The sequence below is a fragment of the Ahaetulla prasina genome, chromosome 16, assembly GCF_028640845.1.
Source record: "Ahaetulla prasina isolate Xishuangbanna chromosome 16, ASM2864084v1, whole genome shotgun sequence".
In the NCBI taxonomy this organism is placed as follows: Eukaryota; Metazoa; Chordata; class Lepidosauria; order Squamata; family Colubridae; genus Ahaetulla; species Ahaetulla prasina.
Window position 1 is genome coordinate 10228926 of NC_080554.1, and position 15429 is coordinate 10244354.

The window sequence follows — 15429 nt, forward strand, 5'->3', positions numbered from 1 at the left end:
ATTTGATTCCAATCCAGTACAGTAAAGTCCAATCCAGTCCAGTCCAGTCCAGTTCTATTCTATCCCAGACCAGTCCTTATTCGATTCCATTCCAGTCCAGTCCAATCCAGTCCAGTCCAGTCCAGTCCAGTCCAGTCCATTTTCTATTCTATTCTATCCCAGTGTAGTCCTTATTTGATTCCAATCCAATCCAGTCTAGTACAGTCCAGTCCATTTTCTATTCTATCCCTTTATAGTCCTTATTTGATTCCAATCCAGTCCAGTCCAGTCCAGTCCAGTACAATGCAATCCAGTCCAGTCCAGTACAATCAAGTACAGTCCAGTCCAGTTCTATTCTATCCCAGTATAGTCATTTGATTCCAATCCAGTACAGTACAGTTCAATCCAGTACAGTACAGTAAACTCCAATCCAATCCAGTACGGTACAGTACAGTCCAATCCAGTCCAGTCCAGTAAAGTCCAATCCAATCCAGTACAGTACAGTCCAGTAACGTCCAATCCAATCCAGTACAGTACAGTCCAATCAAGTACAGTACAGTCCAGTTCTATTCTATCCCAGACCAGTCCTTATTCGATTCGATTCCATTCCAGTCCAATCCAGTCCAGTCCAGTCCAGTCCAGTCCATTTTCTATTCTATTCTATCCCAGTATAGTCCTTATTTGATTCTAATCCAATCCAGTCTAGTTCAGTACAGTACAATACCATACAGTCCAATCCAATCCAGTCCAGTCCATTTTCTATTCTATCCCTTTATAGTCCTTATTTGATTCCAATCCAGTCCAGTCCAGTCCAGTCCAGTCCAGTCCAGTACAATGCAATCCAGTCCAGTCCAGTACAATCAAGTACAGTACAGTCCAGTTCTATTCTATCCTATCCCAGTATAGTCATTTGATTCCAATCCAGTACAGTACAGTCCAATCCAGTCCAGTCCAGTCCAGTCCAGTACAGTACAGTACAGTACAGTACAGTACAGTCCAATCCAGTACAGTACAGTAAAGTCCAATCCAATCCAGTACAGTACAGTCCAATCCAGTACAGTCCAGTAAATCCAATCCAATCCAATCCAGTACAGTACAGTACATTACAGTCCATTCTCTATTCTATCCTATCCCTTTATAGTCCTTGTTTGATTCCAATCCAGTCCAGTACAGTAAAGTACAGTCCAATCCACTCCAGTCAAGTCCAGTCCAGTCCAGTCCAGTCCAATCCAGTACAGTCCAGTAAAGTCCAATCCAATCCAGTCCAGTCCAGTCCAGTCCAATCCAGTCCTGTACAGTCCAGTCCAGTCCAATCCAGTCCAGTCCAGTAAAGTCCAATCCAATCCAGTACAGTACAGTACAGTACAGTCCAATCCAGTCCAGTCCAGTAAAGTCCAATCCAATCCCGTACAGTACAGTACAGTCCATTTTCTATTCTATCCTATCCCTTTATAGTCCTTATTTGATTCCAATCCAGTCCAGTACAGTCCAGTGCAGTCCAGTACAGTCCAATCCAGTACAGTACAGTCCAATCAAGTAAAGTCCAATCCAATCCAGTACAGTACAGTACAGTACAGTACAGTCCAATCCAGTCCAGTCCAGTAAAGTCCAGTCCATTTTCTATTCTATCCCTTTATAGTCCTTATTTGATTCCAATCCAATCCAGTCTAGTTCAGTACAGTACCATACAGTCCAATCCAATCCAGTCCAGTCCAGTCCAGTCCATTTTCTATTCTATCCTATCCCTTTATAGTCCTTATTTGATTCCAATCCAGTCCAGTACAGTCCAGTACAGTCCAGTACAGTCCAGTACAATGCAATCCAGTCCAGTACAGTCCAATCCAGTACAGTACAGTCCAATCCAGTCCAGTACAGTAAAGTCCAGTCCATTTTCTATTCTATCCCTTTATAGTCCTTATTTGATTCCAATCCAATCCAGTCTAGTTCAGTACAGTACCATACAGTCCAATCCAATCCAGTCCAGTCCAGTCCATTTTCTATTCTATCCTATCCCTTTATAGTCCTTATTTGATTCCAATACAGTCCAATACAGTACAGTACAGTACAGTACAGTACAGTACAATGCAATCCAGTCCAGTACAGTCCAATCAAGTACAGTACAGTCCAGTTCTATTCTATCCTATCCCAGTATAGTCATTTGATTCCAATCCAGTACAGTACAGTCCAGTCCAATCCAGTCCAGTCCAGTCCAGTCCAGTCCAGTACAGTACAGTACAGTAAAGTCCAATCCAATCCAGTACAGTACAGTCCAATCCAGTACAGTCCAGTACAGTCCAGTACAGTCCAGTACAATGCAATCCAGTCCAGTACAGTCCAATCAAGTACAGTACAGTACAGTTCTATTCTATCCTATCCCAGTATAGTCCTTATTTGATTCCAATCCAGTACAGTACAGTACAGTCCAATCAAGTACAGTCCAGTACAGTCCAGTACAGTACAGTCCAATCCAGTACCGTGCAGTAAAGTCCAATCCAATACAGTACAGTACAGTACAGTCCAATCCAGTCCTGTACAGTCCAGTACAGTCCAGTACAGTCCAGTCCAATCCAGTCCAGTCCAGTAAAGTCCAATCCAATCCAGTACAGTACAGTAAAGTACAGTCCAATCCAGTCCAGTCCAGTAAAGTCCAATCCAATCCCGTACAGTACAGTACAGTCCATTTTCTATTCTATCCTATCCCTTTATAGTCCTTATTTGATTCCAATCCAGTCCAGTACAGTCCAGTGCAGTCCAGTACAGTCCAATCCAGTACAGTACAGTCCAATCAAGTAAAGTCCAATCCAATCCAGTACAGTACAGTACAGTACAGTACAGTCCAGTAAAGTCCAGTCCATTTTCTATTCTATCCCTTTATAGTCCTTATTTGATTCCAATCCAATCCAGTCTAGTTCAGTACAGTACAGTCCAATCCAGTCCAGTCCAGTCCAGTCCAGTCCAGTCCATTTTCTATTCTATCCTATCCCTTTATAGTCCTTATTTGATTCCAATCCAGTCCAGTACAGTCCAGTACAGTCCAGTACAGTCCAGTACAATGCAATCCAGTCCAGTACAGTCCAATCCAGTACAGTACAGTCCAATCCAGTCCAGTCCAGTAAAGTCCAGTCCATTTTCTATTCTATCCCTTTATAGTCCTTATTTGATTCCAATCCAATCCAGTCTAGTTCAGTACAGTACCATACAGTCCAATCCAATCCAGTCCAGTCCAGTCCAGTCCAGTCCATTTTCTATTCTATCCTATCCCTTTATAGTCCTTATTTGATTCCAATCCAGTCCAATACAGTACAGTACAGTCCAGTACAGTCCAGTACAGTCCAATCAAGTACAGTACAGTCCAGTTCTATTCTATCCTATCCCAGTATAGTCATTTGATTCCAATCCAGTACAGTACAGTACAGTCCAATCCAGTCCAGTCCAGTCCAGTCCAGTACAGTACAGTACAGTACAGTAAAGTCCAATCCAATCCAGTACAGTACAGTCCAATCCAGTACAGTCCAGTACAGTCCAGTACAGTCCAGTACAATGCAATCCAGTCCAGTACAGTCCAATCAAGTACAGTACAGTACAGTTCTATTCTATCCTATCCCAGTATAGTCCTTATTTGATTCCAATCCAGTACAGTACAGTACAGTCCAATCCAGTCCAGTCCAGTCCAGTACAGTACAGTACAGTACAGTCCAATCCAGTACAGTACAGTAAAGTCCAATCCAATCCAGTACAGTCCAGTACAGTCCAATCCAGTCCTGTACAGTCCAGTACAGTCCAGTCCAATCCAGTCCAGTCCAGTAAAGTCCAATCCAATCCAGTCCAGTACAGTACAGTACAGTCCAATCCAGTCCAGTCCAGTAAAGTCCAATCCAATCCCGTACAGTACAGTACAGTCCATTTTCTATTCTATCCTATCCCTTTATAGTCCTTATTTGATTCCAATCCAGTCCAGTACAGTCCAGTACAGTCCAGTGCAGTCCAGTACAGTCCAATCCAGTACAGTACAGTCCAATCAAGTAAAGTCCAATCCAATCCAGTCCAGTACAGTACAGTACAGTCCAATCCAGTCCAGTCCAGTAAAGTCCAGTCCATTTTCTATTCTATCCCTTTATAGTCCTTATTTGATTCCAATCCAATCCAGTCTAGTTCAGTACAGTACCATACAGTCCAATCCAATCCAGTCCAGTCCAGTCCATTTTCTATTCTATCCTATCCCTTTATAGTCCTTATTTGATTCCAATCCAGTCCAGTACAGTCCAGTACAGTCCAGTACAGTCCAGTACAATGCAATCCAGTCCAGTACAGTCCAATCAAGTACAGTCCAGTCCAGTTCTATTCTATTCTATCCCAGTATAGTCATTTGATTCCAATCCAGTACAGTACAGTACAGTCCAATCCAGTCCAGTCCAGTCCAGTCCAGTCCAGTCCAGTACAGTACAGTACAGTAAAGTCCAATCCAATCCAGTACAGTACAGTACAGTCCAATCCAGTACAGTCCAGTAAAGTCCAATCCAATCCAATCCAGTACAGTACAGTACATTACAGTCCATTTTCTATTCTATCCTATCCCTTTATAGTCCTTATTTGATTCCAATCCAGTACAGTACAGTAAAGTACAGTCCAATCCACTCCAGTACAGTACAGTACCGTCCAATCCAGTCCGGTCCAGTAAAGTCCAATCCAATCCAGTACAGTACAGTACAGTAACGTCCAATCCAATCCAATCCAGTACAGTACAGTACAGTACAGTCCAATCCAGTACAGTCCAGTAAAGTCCAATCCAATCCAATCCAGTACAGTACAGTACAGTAACGTCCAATCCAATCCAGTACAGTACAGTACAGTACAGTACAGTCCAATCCAGTACAGTCCAATCCAGTACAGTACAGTACAGTACAGTCCAAAATCCTAGATTTTAAATTTATGGGTTTTAAACTGGGTTTTACTTTATATTTTAATTTTTGGGGCTTTAGAATAAGTTTTTTAATTGTTTTTATATTGTATTTATGTGTTCATGTGTTTTTTAAGTGCCTGTAAACCGCCCTGAGTCCTTCGGGAGATAGGGCGGTATATAAATACGATTAAATAAATAAATAAATAAATCAAGTACAGTACAGTCCAGTTCTATTCTATCCCAGACCAGTCCTTATTCGATTCCATTCCAGTCCAGTCCAATCCAGTCCAGTCCAGTCCAGTCCATTTTCTATTCTATTCTATCCCAGTGTAGTCCTTATTTGATTCCAATCCAATCCAGTCTAGTTCAGTACAGTACAGTACCATACAGTCCAGTCCAGTCCAGTCCAGTCCATTTTCTATTCTATCCCTTTATAGTCCTTATTTGATTCCAATCCAGTCCAGTACAGTCCAGTACAGTACAGTCCAATCCAGTACAGTACAGTAAAGTCCAATCCAATCCAGTACAGTACAGTACAGTCCAATCCAGTCCAGTACAGTAAAGTCCAATCCAATCCAGTACAGTACAGTACAGTACATTTTCTATTCTGTCCTATCCCTTTATAGTCCTTATTTGATTCCAATCCAGTCCAGTACAGTCCAGTACAGTCCAGTGCAGTCCAGTACAGTCCAATCCAGTACAGTACAGTCCAATCAAGTAAAGTCCAATCCAATCCAGTCCAGTACAGTAAAGTCCAATCCAATCCAATCCAATCCAGTACAGTACAGTACAGTACAGTCCATTTTCTATTCTATCCTATCCCTTTATAGTCCTTATTTGATTCCAATCCAGTCCAGTCCAGTCCAGTACAGTCCAGTGCAGTCCAGTACAGTCCAATCAAGTACAGTACAGTCCAGTTCTATTCTTTTCTATCCTATCCCAGTATAGTCCTTATTTGATTCCAATCCAGTACAGTACAGTAAAGTACAGTCCAATCCACTCCAGTACAGTATAGTACAGTACCATCCAATCCAGTCCAGTCCAGTAAAGTCCAATCCAATCCAGTACAGTACAGTACAGTAACGTCCAATCCAATCCAATCCAGTCCAGTCCAGTCCGGTCCAGTCCAGTCCATTTTCTATTCTATTCTATCCCAGTGTAGTCCTTATTTGATTCCAATCCAATCCAGTCCAGTCCAGTCCATTCTCTATTCTATTCTATTCTATTCTATCCCAGTCCAGTCCTTATTTGATTCGATTCGATTCCAGTACAGTCCAATCCAGTACAGCACAGTACAATCCAGTACAGTACAGTAGAGTTCTATTCTATTCTATCCCAGACCAGTCCTTATTCGATTCCATTCCATTCCAGTCCAGTCCAGCCTAGTCCAGTCTAGTCCAGTCTAGTCCACTCTTGTCCAGTGCAGTCTAGTCCAGTTCAGTCCAGTCCAGTCCAGTCCAGACCAGTCCATTTTCTATTCTATTCTATTCTATCCCAGTGTAGTCCTTATTTGATTCCAATCCAGTCTGGTCCAGTCCAGTCCAGTCCAGTCCAGCCCAGCTCCTTACAGTCCAGTTCTATTCTATCTATTCTAGACTAGACTAGATTTATTCGATTCCAGTACAGTTCAATCCAGAACAGTACAGTACAGTTCAATCCAGAACAGTACAGTACAGTACAGTCCATTCTCTATTCTATTCTATTATTCCAGTCTAATCCAGTCCATTCCAGTACAGTGCAGTTCAGTACTGTCTAGTCTAGTCCAGTCCAGTCCAGTCCACTCAGTCCATTCTCTATTTATTCTATTCTATCACAGTCCAGTCCTTATTCGATTCGATTCCATTCCAGTACAGTCCAATCCAGTACAGTACAGTGCAGTACAGTTCTATTCTATCCCAGACCAGTCCTTATTCGATTCGATTCCAGTCCAGTCCAGTCCAGTCCAATCCAGTTCAGTCCAATCCAGTCCAGTCCAGTCTAGTCCAGTCCAGTCCAGTCCAGTCCAGTCCAATCTAGTCCAGTCCAGTCCATTCTCTATTTATTCTATTCTATTCTATCCCAGTTCAGTGCTTATTCGATTCGATTCCATTCCATTCCAGTCCAGTCCAGTCCAATCTAGTACAGTCCAGTACAGTGCAGTTCAGTACAGTCTAGTCTAGTCTAGTTCAGTCCAGTCCACTCCACTCCATTCTCTATTCTACTCTAGTCTATCCCAGTCCAGTCCTTATTCGATTAAGTCCAGTCCAGTCCAGTACAGTCTAATCTAGTCCAGTCCAGGCCAGTCCAATCGTTATTCTATTCCATTATAGTACAGTACAGTACAGTCCTTAGTCTCATCCAGTCCAGTCCTCTATTCTATTCTATTCTATTCTATTCTATTCTATTCTATTCTATTCTATTCTATTCTATTCTATTCTATTCCAGTCCAGTCCTTATTCGATTCCAGCCCAGTAGTCCCATCCAATCCAGTCCAGTCTAGTCCAGTCTAGTCCAGTCTAGTCCAGTCCAGTCCAGTCCAGTCCAGTCCAGTCCTTAATCTAGTCTAGTCTAGTCCAGTCCAGTCCAGTCCAGTCTAGTCCAGTACCGTACACTACCATACAGTCCAATCCAGTCCAGTCCTTAGTCTAGTCTAGTCTAGTCTAGTCCAGACCATTCTCTATTGTCTTTTCTATCCTATTATAGACTAGTCTAGTCCAGTCCAGTCTAGTCCAGTCCAGTCAAGTCCTTATTCCATTCCATTCCAGTACAGTACAGTCCTCAGTCTAGTTTAGTCTAGTCCAGTCCAGTCCAGTCCAGTCCTTATTCAATTCCATTCCAGTTCATTCCAGTACAGTAAACTACATTCCAGTACAGTTCAGTCCAGTCCTTAGTATAGTCTAGTCTACTCTAGTGTAGTCCAGTCCAGTCCATTCTCTATTGTCTATTCTATTCTATTATAGACTAGTCTAGCCCACTTATGACCGTGGCAGCATCCCCATGGTCACGTGACTCCGACGCTTGGCAATTGGCTCCTATTTATGATAGTTTGCAGTGTCTCGGAGTCACATGACCCGCTTTGGCGACCTGACATGGGAAGACCGGATTCACTTAACAACCGGGTTACGAATTGAACCACTGCAGTGGCTCACTTAACAACTGTGGCAAGAAAGTTCGTTAAATGGGACAGAACTCCCTTAAACACATTTCTCATTTAGCAACATCAATTTGGGGGCTCCGTTGCAGTCCTAAGTTCCAGACTGCCTCTATTCCAGTTTAGTTTCCCGATACGGCGAGAATACTGGTGCAGAGACCCAAGGGTGGGCTTCAAAAATTTTAGCAAGGGGTTCTCTGCCCAGTTGCTGGGTGGGTGTGGCCATGGTAGGTGTGGCCTAGTCGGCCTCCTGCACCTTGGTAGTACTAGAGGGGCATTTTTGCCCTCCCCGGGCTCAGGAGGCTTTTCTCGAGCCTTCGGGAAGGCAAAAACGGCCTCCCCAGGCTCTGGAGAACCTCCAGGAGGCTGGAAACTGGCCTATTTCTGGCCTCCTGAACTTCTGGTAGGCCCGTTTTTCGCCCTCCCCAAGCCTCTGCACGTGCCCTGCACTTACCTGCATCCAAAACGGGCCGTATGGGGACTCCTGGGAGGGGAGGGGTGAGTGAGGCCAGCCAGGAGTGGGATTTGGGGGTTCTCCAAACTGCACAGAATCTTAGCCAGAGGTTCTCCTGAACCCCTGCGAACCCCCAGCAGCCAACCCCTGGTTTGACCCCTTTTCTGAAGTCTTTCGAGGGTTTGTTATTTCCTCTGTGAATCACCTGATTTTTCCGAACTGTTTTTGGACCGAGGCCAACTATGCACCCACATCCTGAGGCTGTGCGTTTCCCATAAGTGCCGTTGGAAGCAACAGGCCGGCTGCCCTGGCTTTGCACAACACAAGGCCGTTTCCAGCAACATGGCCTGGAAAAAATTCAAAACAGGGAAAATAGGAAGGGAGGAGAGAAGCCGGGCGGGAGTTGTGTGGGCATAGCCCATTTTTTTCAGCAGCGCAAGGACCCTCTGCAGGCGAAGCTAAGCCACGTGGGAGGAAGCAGGGCCGAAGGCTGGCCCATTGGAGGTGGGTGGTGGGTGGGGTGGAGGGTCTCTCTGGGCTTGGAGGGTCTTTCTAAAAGAAAAAGACAGAACATTGGTGTGATTGTTTCTGTTGCTTTCAAACGAAAAAGCGGATCCCGCTAGCTAGTTGGGGGACTTCGTGCAGAGTTTCGGGAGGGTGTAGTTGGAAGAAAGAGCCTCGGGCTGGGGATGATGGGAGGTGTCATCAGAGGAGCCTGAGGTGGAGAGTTGGGGCAGGCTGTAGCTCATACACATGAGCGGGGGGGGGAGAGGGAAAGAAGGAAGAGAGGGAGAGAGAGACAGGAGGGAGGGAGGGAGAGAGAAAAAACAGAGTGAGGGAGGGAGGGAGAGAAGGGAGGGAGGGAGAGAGAGAGAGAAAGAGTTAGGGAGGGAGAGAAAGGAGGAGGGAGGAGGAGGAGAGAAAGGAGGGAAGGAAGGAGAGAAAGAAGGAGGGAGGAGAGAGAGAAAGAAAGAACAGAGTTAGGAGGAGAGAGAAAGGAGGAGGAGGGAGAGAAAGGAGGAGGGAGGGAGAGAAAGGAGGAGGAGGAGAGAGAGAGAAAGGAGGAGGGAGGGAGAGAAAGGAGGAAGGAGAGAGAGAAAGAAGGGAGGAGGAGAGAGAGAAAGGAGGGAGGAGAGAGAAAGATAGAAAGAAGGGAGGAGAGAGAAAGGAGGGAGGAGGAGGGACAGAAAGATAGAAGGAGGGAGAGAGAAAGAGGGACAGAGAGAGGAGAAAGAAAGATGAGAGGAAGTAAAAGAGAAAGAGAAAAAAGACAGATAGAGAGAGAGGGAGGGGGGAGGGAGGGAAGGAACGAACGAACGAAAGGGAAAGAGAAAGAAAGAAAGGGAAAGAGAAAGAAAGAAGAGAGAGAGAGAGAGGCGGAAGGAAGGAAGGAGGCAAGAAAAAGGGAGGAAAGAGAAAGAGAGAGAAAGAAAAAGGGAAAGGGAAAGGCAAAGCGAGCGAGCGAGAGAGTTGGAGGCAGTTTTTAAAGAGCCTTAAAAACAACTCTCCGCCAGCTTTGGACAGCCCTCTGCACAGGTTCAGAGACGCTCTTTCCACCCAGCCACACATGGGCAGTCCCCGGCTCGACCTTCCGCCCCCGTTCCCCGCCCCGAGCCGAGAACGGCGGCCAGAACCGGGCTGGACAAGTAAAATAAAGGAAGGGAAGGGAAGGGAAGGGCGAGCGTCCCAGCAGGGCGATGAGCGACTCAGCCGAGGCTGGCGACTACGTCTCCCGTTGGGAGATCCCGCGGCTCTTCGAGGTAGGTCCTGGGGTGGGGGGGCTCCTCCGCCGGGGCAAGCAAGCCCCCCAACCCTCTTCCCGGGTGCCTGGGGTCGCCTCTGAGCATGCACAAAGCGCCCCCGGGGCGCAGCCTGCATCGGTCCAGAGCGCAAAGATGCCACTTTGGGAATATCCAAACTTTGCGCAGGACGCTAAGAGGTCGCGGGGGGAGCTAAATGTCGCCAGGATCCCCAGGAAAGGAGGCAGAGGGTTTCTGAGCATAAGCAGAGCGCGCTCTGGGGCCGGGGGGTGGGGGTGGCTGGCATGTCGGGCAAACGGACCCTGCTTAAGGATGGGCAAGGCTGCCAGTGAATTCGTCTGGAGCGTGGGTGCCAGTCCCTAAGAAATGAACTGGCGACGGAAACGCTGCTACAACGGGAGGGGAGATGGGGCACAACAAATCACACACACACACAATCACACACCCACAAATGCACACTTGTGGAGACTATCTGGAAAGTTGCCCAGACGGCTCCGGAGACGTTTGGCTGCCAATCCAAACAGAGCCAGGGTGTTTTTCCGTCCGCGCGTTGGCTGGAGGGAAGGGAATCCGCGGGGCTTTCTCTGGCGCGACCCCAAACCTGGGGGCGAAAGATGGGAGTTCCCCCTCCCTCCTCCCATTGCCTCTGGGGTCCCCTTTGGGGCTAGGGCTCCCCCCCCCCACAGTTCTGCAAACCAGGCTGGATGGCTGATACCATGGATGAAAAGAATGCCCGGGATGAGTCAAAGCATCAGCTGGCACGGAAAAATTGGCATAACTTTGCAACCAGACTCCCGCTGTTCCTCATGCATTCCACTTTGCTCTTCCCTTTTTTTCATCCCCTGGAAAACCTCCAGCTGCTGTGAGGTGCTATCTTAGCTTTCCTCGAACCTTATCCTTTTTTTTAAAAAAAAACAAACACCTTGCTGAATAGCATCCAGGAAGTGAGGCAGGTACCGGTGACTTTCCTTGTCCGGTAGAATGCATAGCTAGCTTTCCATCCCCGAATTCCAAAATTTGAGAGAGACTGGCTCTTGCGGCAGCCTATGGACAGATAGACTGCCTCTTCCTAAGGAGGCTCCATTTCTAAACCGGAGAGGGGGGGTGGAGCTCTCCGCGCCAGGCAGATTGTATCAGGCCAAAGTGGATGTTTTTACTAAACATTCTGATTTTGTTTATAGCTTTTGTTGTCCAATCTTCCAAGATGGGCTGGTTTATAAACAATCCAAAGAACCAGAAAAACAAAACAAAAATGAGAAATGCAGTAAAATGGGCCCACTGTAGTTTATACTCCTGGCTGGAAGGCAACAGCCTTCTGTTAAAAATATCTTCCATCTACAGCTAATATTTACTGATATAACTTATATAACTCTCTTATTCAACTTAGTATCCCAACAGCTTTTAATGGTTTTTTTATGTTTGTCCTGCTTTTATTATTTTTACAAATAACTCAAGGCAGCAAATTTATTGAAGACGTTTCGCATCCCTGCTCTACCTTACAGGATTGTTGTTGAGTTAAAACAAGGAGGAATTTTCCAGATAGATTGCATTAAAAAACCCAATAGAATTAAATGCAAGAAAGTACAGTAGCAACCAGCGAAGGGGTGTATTAAGGTCGGAGACCCTTCCCCATCGGATTTTCCCATAATGCATCAGAGTGATGTTAAACTCCCGAGGCATTCTGGGATATTAAAAAAAAAGAGCCGGCTAAATTCAGTTGCGGATTGCCTTCTTTGGACTGACAAGCCTCTTTGTCCTCGGACAATTCTACAGAGAAATCTAAATATTGTAATAAGGGAGTGTTTGTACATAGCAGCATCACAACCCAGCAAACGTCTCCATGGCTAATTCTGAAAGTTGGTTTTGCAATGTGTTCCTTCCGAGAACTTTAACAAAAGGGTGTGAGAGTAGCATTTTTTTTCCAGTCTCGGTGACTTTAACACCAGTGGTCTTCAAACTCCCAGAATTCCGCAGCCGGGGCGGGGCGGGGTTTTGGGGGAATTCTGGGAATTGAAGTCCACTGGTCTTAAAATCACCGAGACTAAGCTAAAATTTGCAATTTTTTTTTTTGAATTTATATCCCGCCCTTCTCCGAAGACTCAGGGCGGCTTACATTGTGTAAGGCAATATTCTCATCCATTTATATATTATATACAAAGTCAACTTATTGCCCCCCCAACAATCTGGGTCCTCATTTTACCTACCTTATAAAGGATGGAAGGCTGAGTCTTTATTCATCCTTTTTTTTTTTTAATTTTAAAAGCACATTTCCATTTTTACAGCTTTCAACTATCGGTAACAATTCAAATTTCATAATTCCAATTTATGGCCTATTATTTTACACATTATGTACGTCTTTAAATATATACTATCTTTTGCTATATTTTATTTTTGTTCTTCATTAACATAGATTTAATCTATTCTTCATATATGTAGAGTGTGTGTGTGTGTGTGTTTTCGTAGGTTTTCATGGGTATAAATATGTAGGTCTTGGCATATTCTGGTCTTTTCCCGTGTAAGGTTGAGACCTTACTCTCAACCTTACACGGGAAAAGACCCGAATATGCCAAGACCTACATATAGGGAATATATATATATATTCTCTAAAAATACGAATTCCAGGTATATTTATAAAAGAAAAAACAAAAATTTTAATTATTTCCGTTCCGGAACTCATAGAATGTCTGTTTTTTGTTTTACATATATATATATATTTGTTTTCTGAGGCTTTCGCGGGTGTTTGTATGTAGGTCTTTGGTTATTCGGGTTTTCTCCCGCGTAAAATTGGAAGTGTCTTGGCGACGTTTCGACGAAGTCTCATTCGTCATCTTCAGGCTTCAGCTTCGTGCTTCTGGGAGCAATGTGTGATTGCAGCTGTTTCTTCCTTTTTAACTGCTAATGGGGGTTTGAACTGATTGGGTGGGAGCTTGGCTGTGCTCTGATTGGATGGGGGTTTTCCTCGGCTGAATCGGTTGTAAAAAAAAATGCTTTTAAAAAGTTTTTTTTAAAAAAGGCTCTGGCAATCCCAGCTGAGCTGCCTGATCGTAGGAGCCTTTTTTTTTTTTACTTTTAAAAGCATTTTTTACAACCTATTCCGCCGAATAGGTTGTAAAAAAAATGCTTTTAAAAGTACAAAAAATGATCGCGTGACACAGCTGATCATTCCCCCCTCCCCGCACTGTTCTACTTACCCCATGCCTCCTTTTGGTGTGTACTGCGCGCGTGCCCGCACACCTTGCATTTGGTGCATGGTGCGCACGGCGCATGCTCAGCTAGCAGACCGGTGTTAAACCGGTTTAGATATCACCAGTGGCCTAAATGTAAAACTTTGCAAGCTCAAGCCCCAAAATAAATCCTTCTGGGCTGCAACGTGAGGAAGCTTTCGTCCCCCGGAGAAAGGAAATTATTAGGAAATTTACCGCTGCTTGATTGAGTTGCCGCGTTCAAGTGTTACTCTTGGAAAAAATCCAGGAGTCTTGACTGTGAACGCTTCTCCTCCTAAAGCACAGGTTGTCCTCGACTTGCAAACGGTTCATTTAGTGACCGAAGTTGCAACCGCGCTGGGGAAGAAAGCGACTGAAGAACCACGATTCACGCTTAACGACCGTTTGCCGCGTCCGAATTCAGACGCTTGGCCGCTGGTTTGTGGTTTATATTTATATTTATTTATGGTTCACGTGATTCCCTTTTGTGACCTTCCAACCAGCCAAGTCCATGAGGAAAGCCGGATTCGCTTAACGACCGTGTCACTAACTTTGAACTGCGGCGATTCAGTTAATAAGCTGGGGCCACAAAACACACTTCATGTTTTTGCTTAGCAGCCGAAATTTTGGGCTCAATGGAGGTCATAAGTCGAGGACTAGCTGTAAGTTAGGAACAAGGTCCTTTAAAGAAAGATCAGCTCTCTTTTTCTGCTTCTCCTCCTCCTCCTTTCTTTCTTCTTCCATTCTTCCTCCTCATCCTTTCTTCCTCCTTTCTTCCTTCTTCCTTCTCCCATTTTTCCTCCTCATTCTTTCTTCCTCCATTCTTCCTTTCTTCTTCCATTCTTCCTCCCCCTTTCTTTCTTCTTCCATTTTTCCTCCTCATCCTTTCTTCCTCCATTCTTCCTTCTTTTTTCCTCCATTCTCCTCCTCCTCGTCTTCTTTTTCTTCCTCTTCCTCTTCCTCCTCCTCCTCTTCTTCTTCCTTCTCTTCTTCTCCCTTCTCCTCCTCTTCCCTCCCCTCCTCCTACTTCTTCCTCCCTCTCCTCCTCCTCCCTCTCTTCCTTCTTCTTCCCTCTGCTCCTCCTCCTCTCTCCACCTCCGCCTCTTCCCCTACCCCTCCTCCTCTTCCTCTTCCTCTTCCTCCTCCTCCTCCAGAGCATGTTGACAGGTCTGATGTACTACCGGCCTGAAGATCCCATCGGTTACCTTGAAGGATGCTTGAAGAAGGTCCGGGCGATGGGTGGCCTAGAGAAGCTGCAATGGGACACGTTCCTCAGCCAAGAAGAAGTTCAACCTACTGCTATCTTCCAGTCAGGTGGATGTCCATTCTACAGGTGGTGGGTTTCGAGATTGACCTGATAAGGCCTCTGTGTTAAGTCCAGGAGTATGTCCACCAGGCCTTGTTCCCTCCGGGATCCTTGGGTCTCCAGCTCCTGGATGGGAGAAGACGTCCTTTGGGGTCCTGGGAGCAGAACTAGGTCTCCCCCAGGTGTCCTTCCCTCTGAGATCCATGGGTCTCCAGCTCCTGAATGGGGAAAGAGGCTCCATTTTCATCAGAGAGTCTTGCTCACACATCCCTTAATATAGTTAGTCCTTGACTTACAACCATTTATTTAGTGGCTACTCAAAACTGAAAAAAAGTGACAACCGATCCTTGCACTAATAACCGTCATGGCAGCCCTATTCTACAGGTAGTTCTCGCCTTACAGCCATTAGTTTAGCGACCAAAGTTACGACGTCACTGGGAAAAAGGGACTTATGACCGTGTTTCACACTTGCGACCATTGCCGCGTCCCCAGGGTCACGTGATTTGCATTTAGAGGTTGCCCACCGATTCATCTTTATGACGGTTGCTGTGTCCTGGGGGGGGTGTCACGTTTTACGACCTCCTGACAATCCAAGTCATGGGAGAATCCGGATTCACTTAACAACCCCGCATTACTAATTGAGCCATGGCAGCCTTTCGCTAATAATAATAATAATAATAATAATAATAATAATATT

At 45.4% G+C, this 15429-nt stretch overlaps 1 protein-coding gene across 2 annotated transcripts in view; it reads left to right on the forward strand.

Annotated features, from left to right (window-relative positions):
* Positions 1-10077: 10077 nt before the first annotated feature.
* Positions 10078-15429, forward strand: part of AK1 (adenylate kinase 1) — a 43290-nt gene continuing 37938 nt past the window's right edge. For both annotated transcript variants that reach the window (XR_009152306.1, XM_058159409.1), the window contains exons 1-2: positions 10078-10223; positions 14581-14740. Coding sequence is in view for 1 of the 2 variants with exons in the window: in XM_058159409.1 (XP_058015392.1) it covers positions 10161-10223; positions 14581-14740 (223 nt within the window). In the remaining variant the exon portion in view is untranslated. The remainder of the gene's footprint in view (positions 10224-14580; positions 14741-15429) is intronic.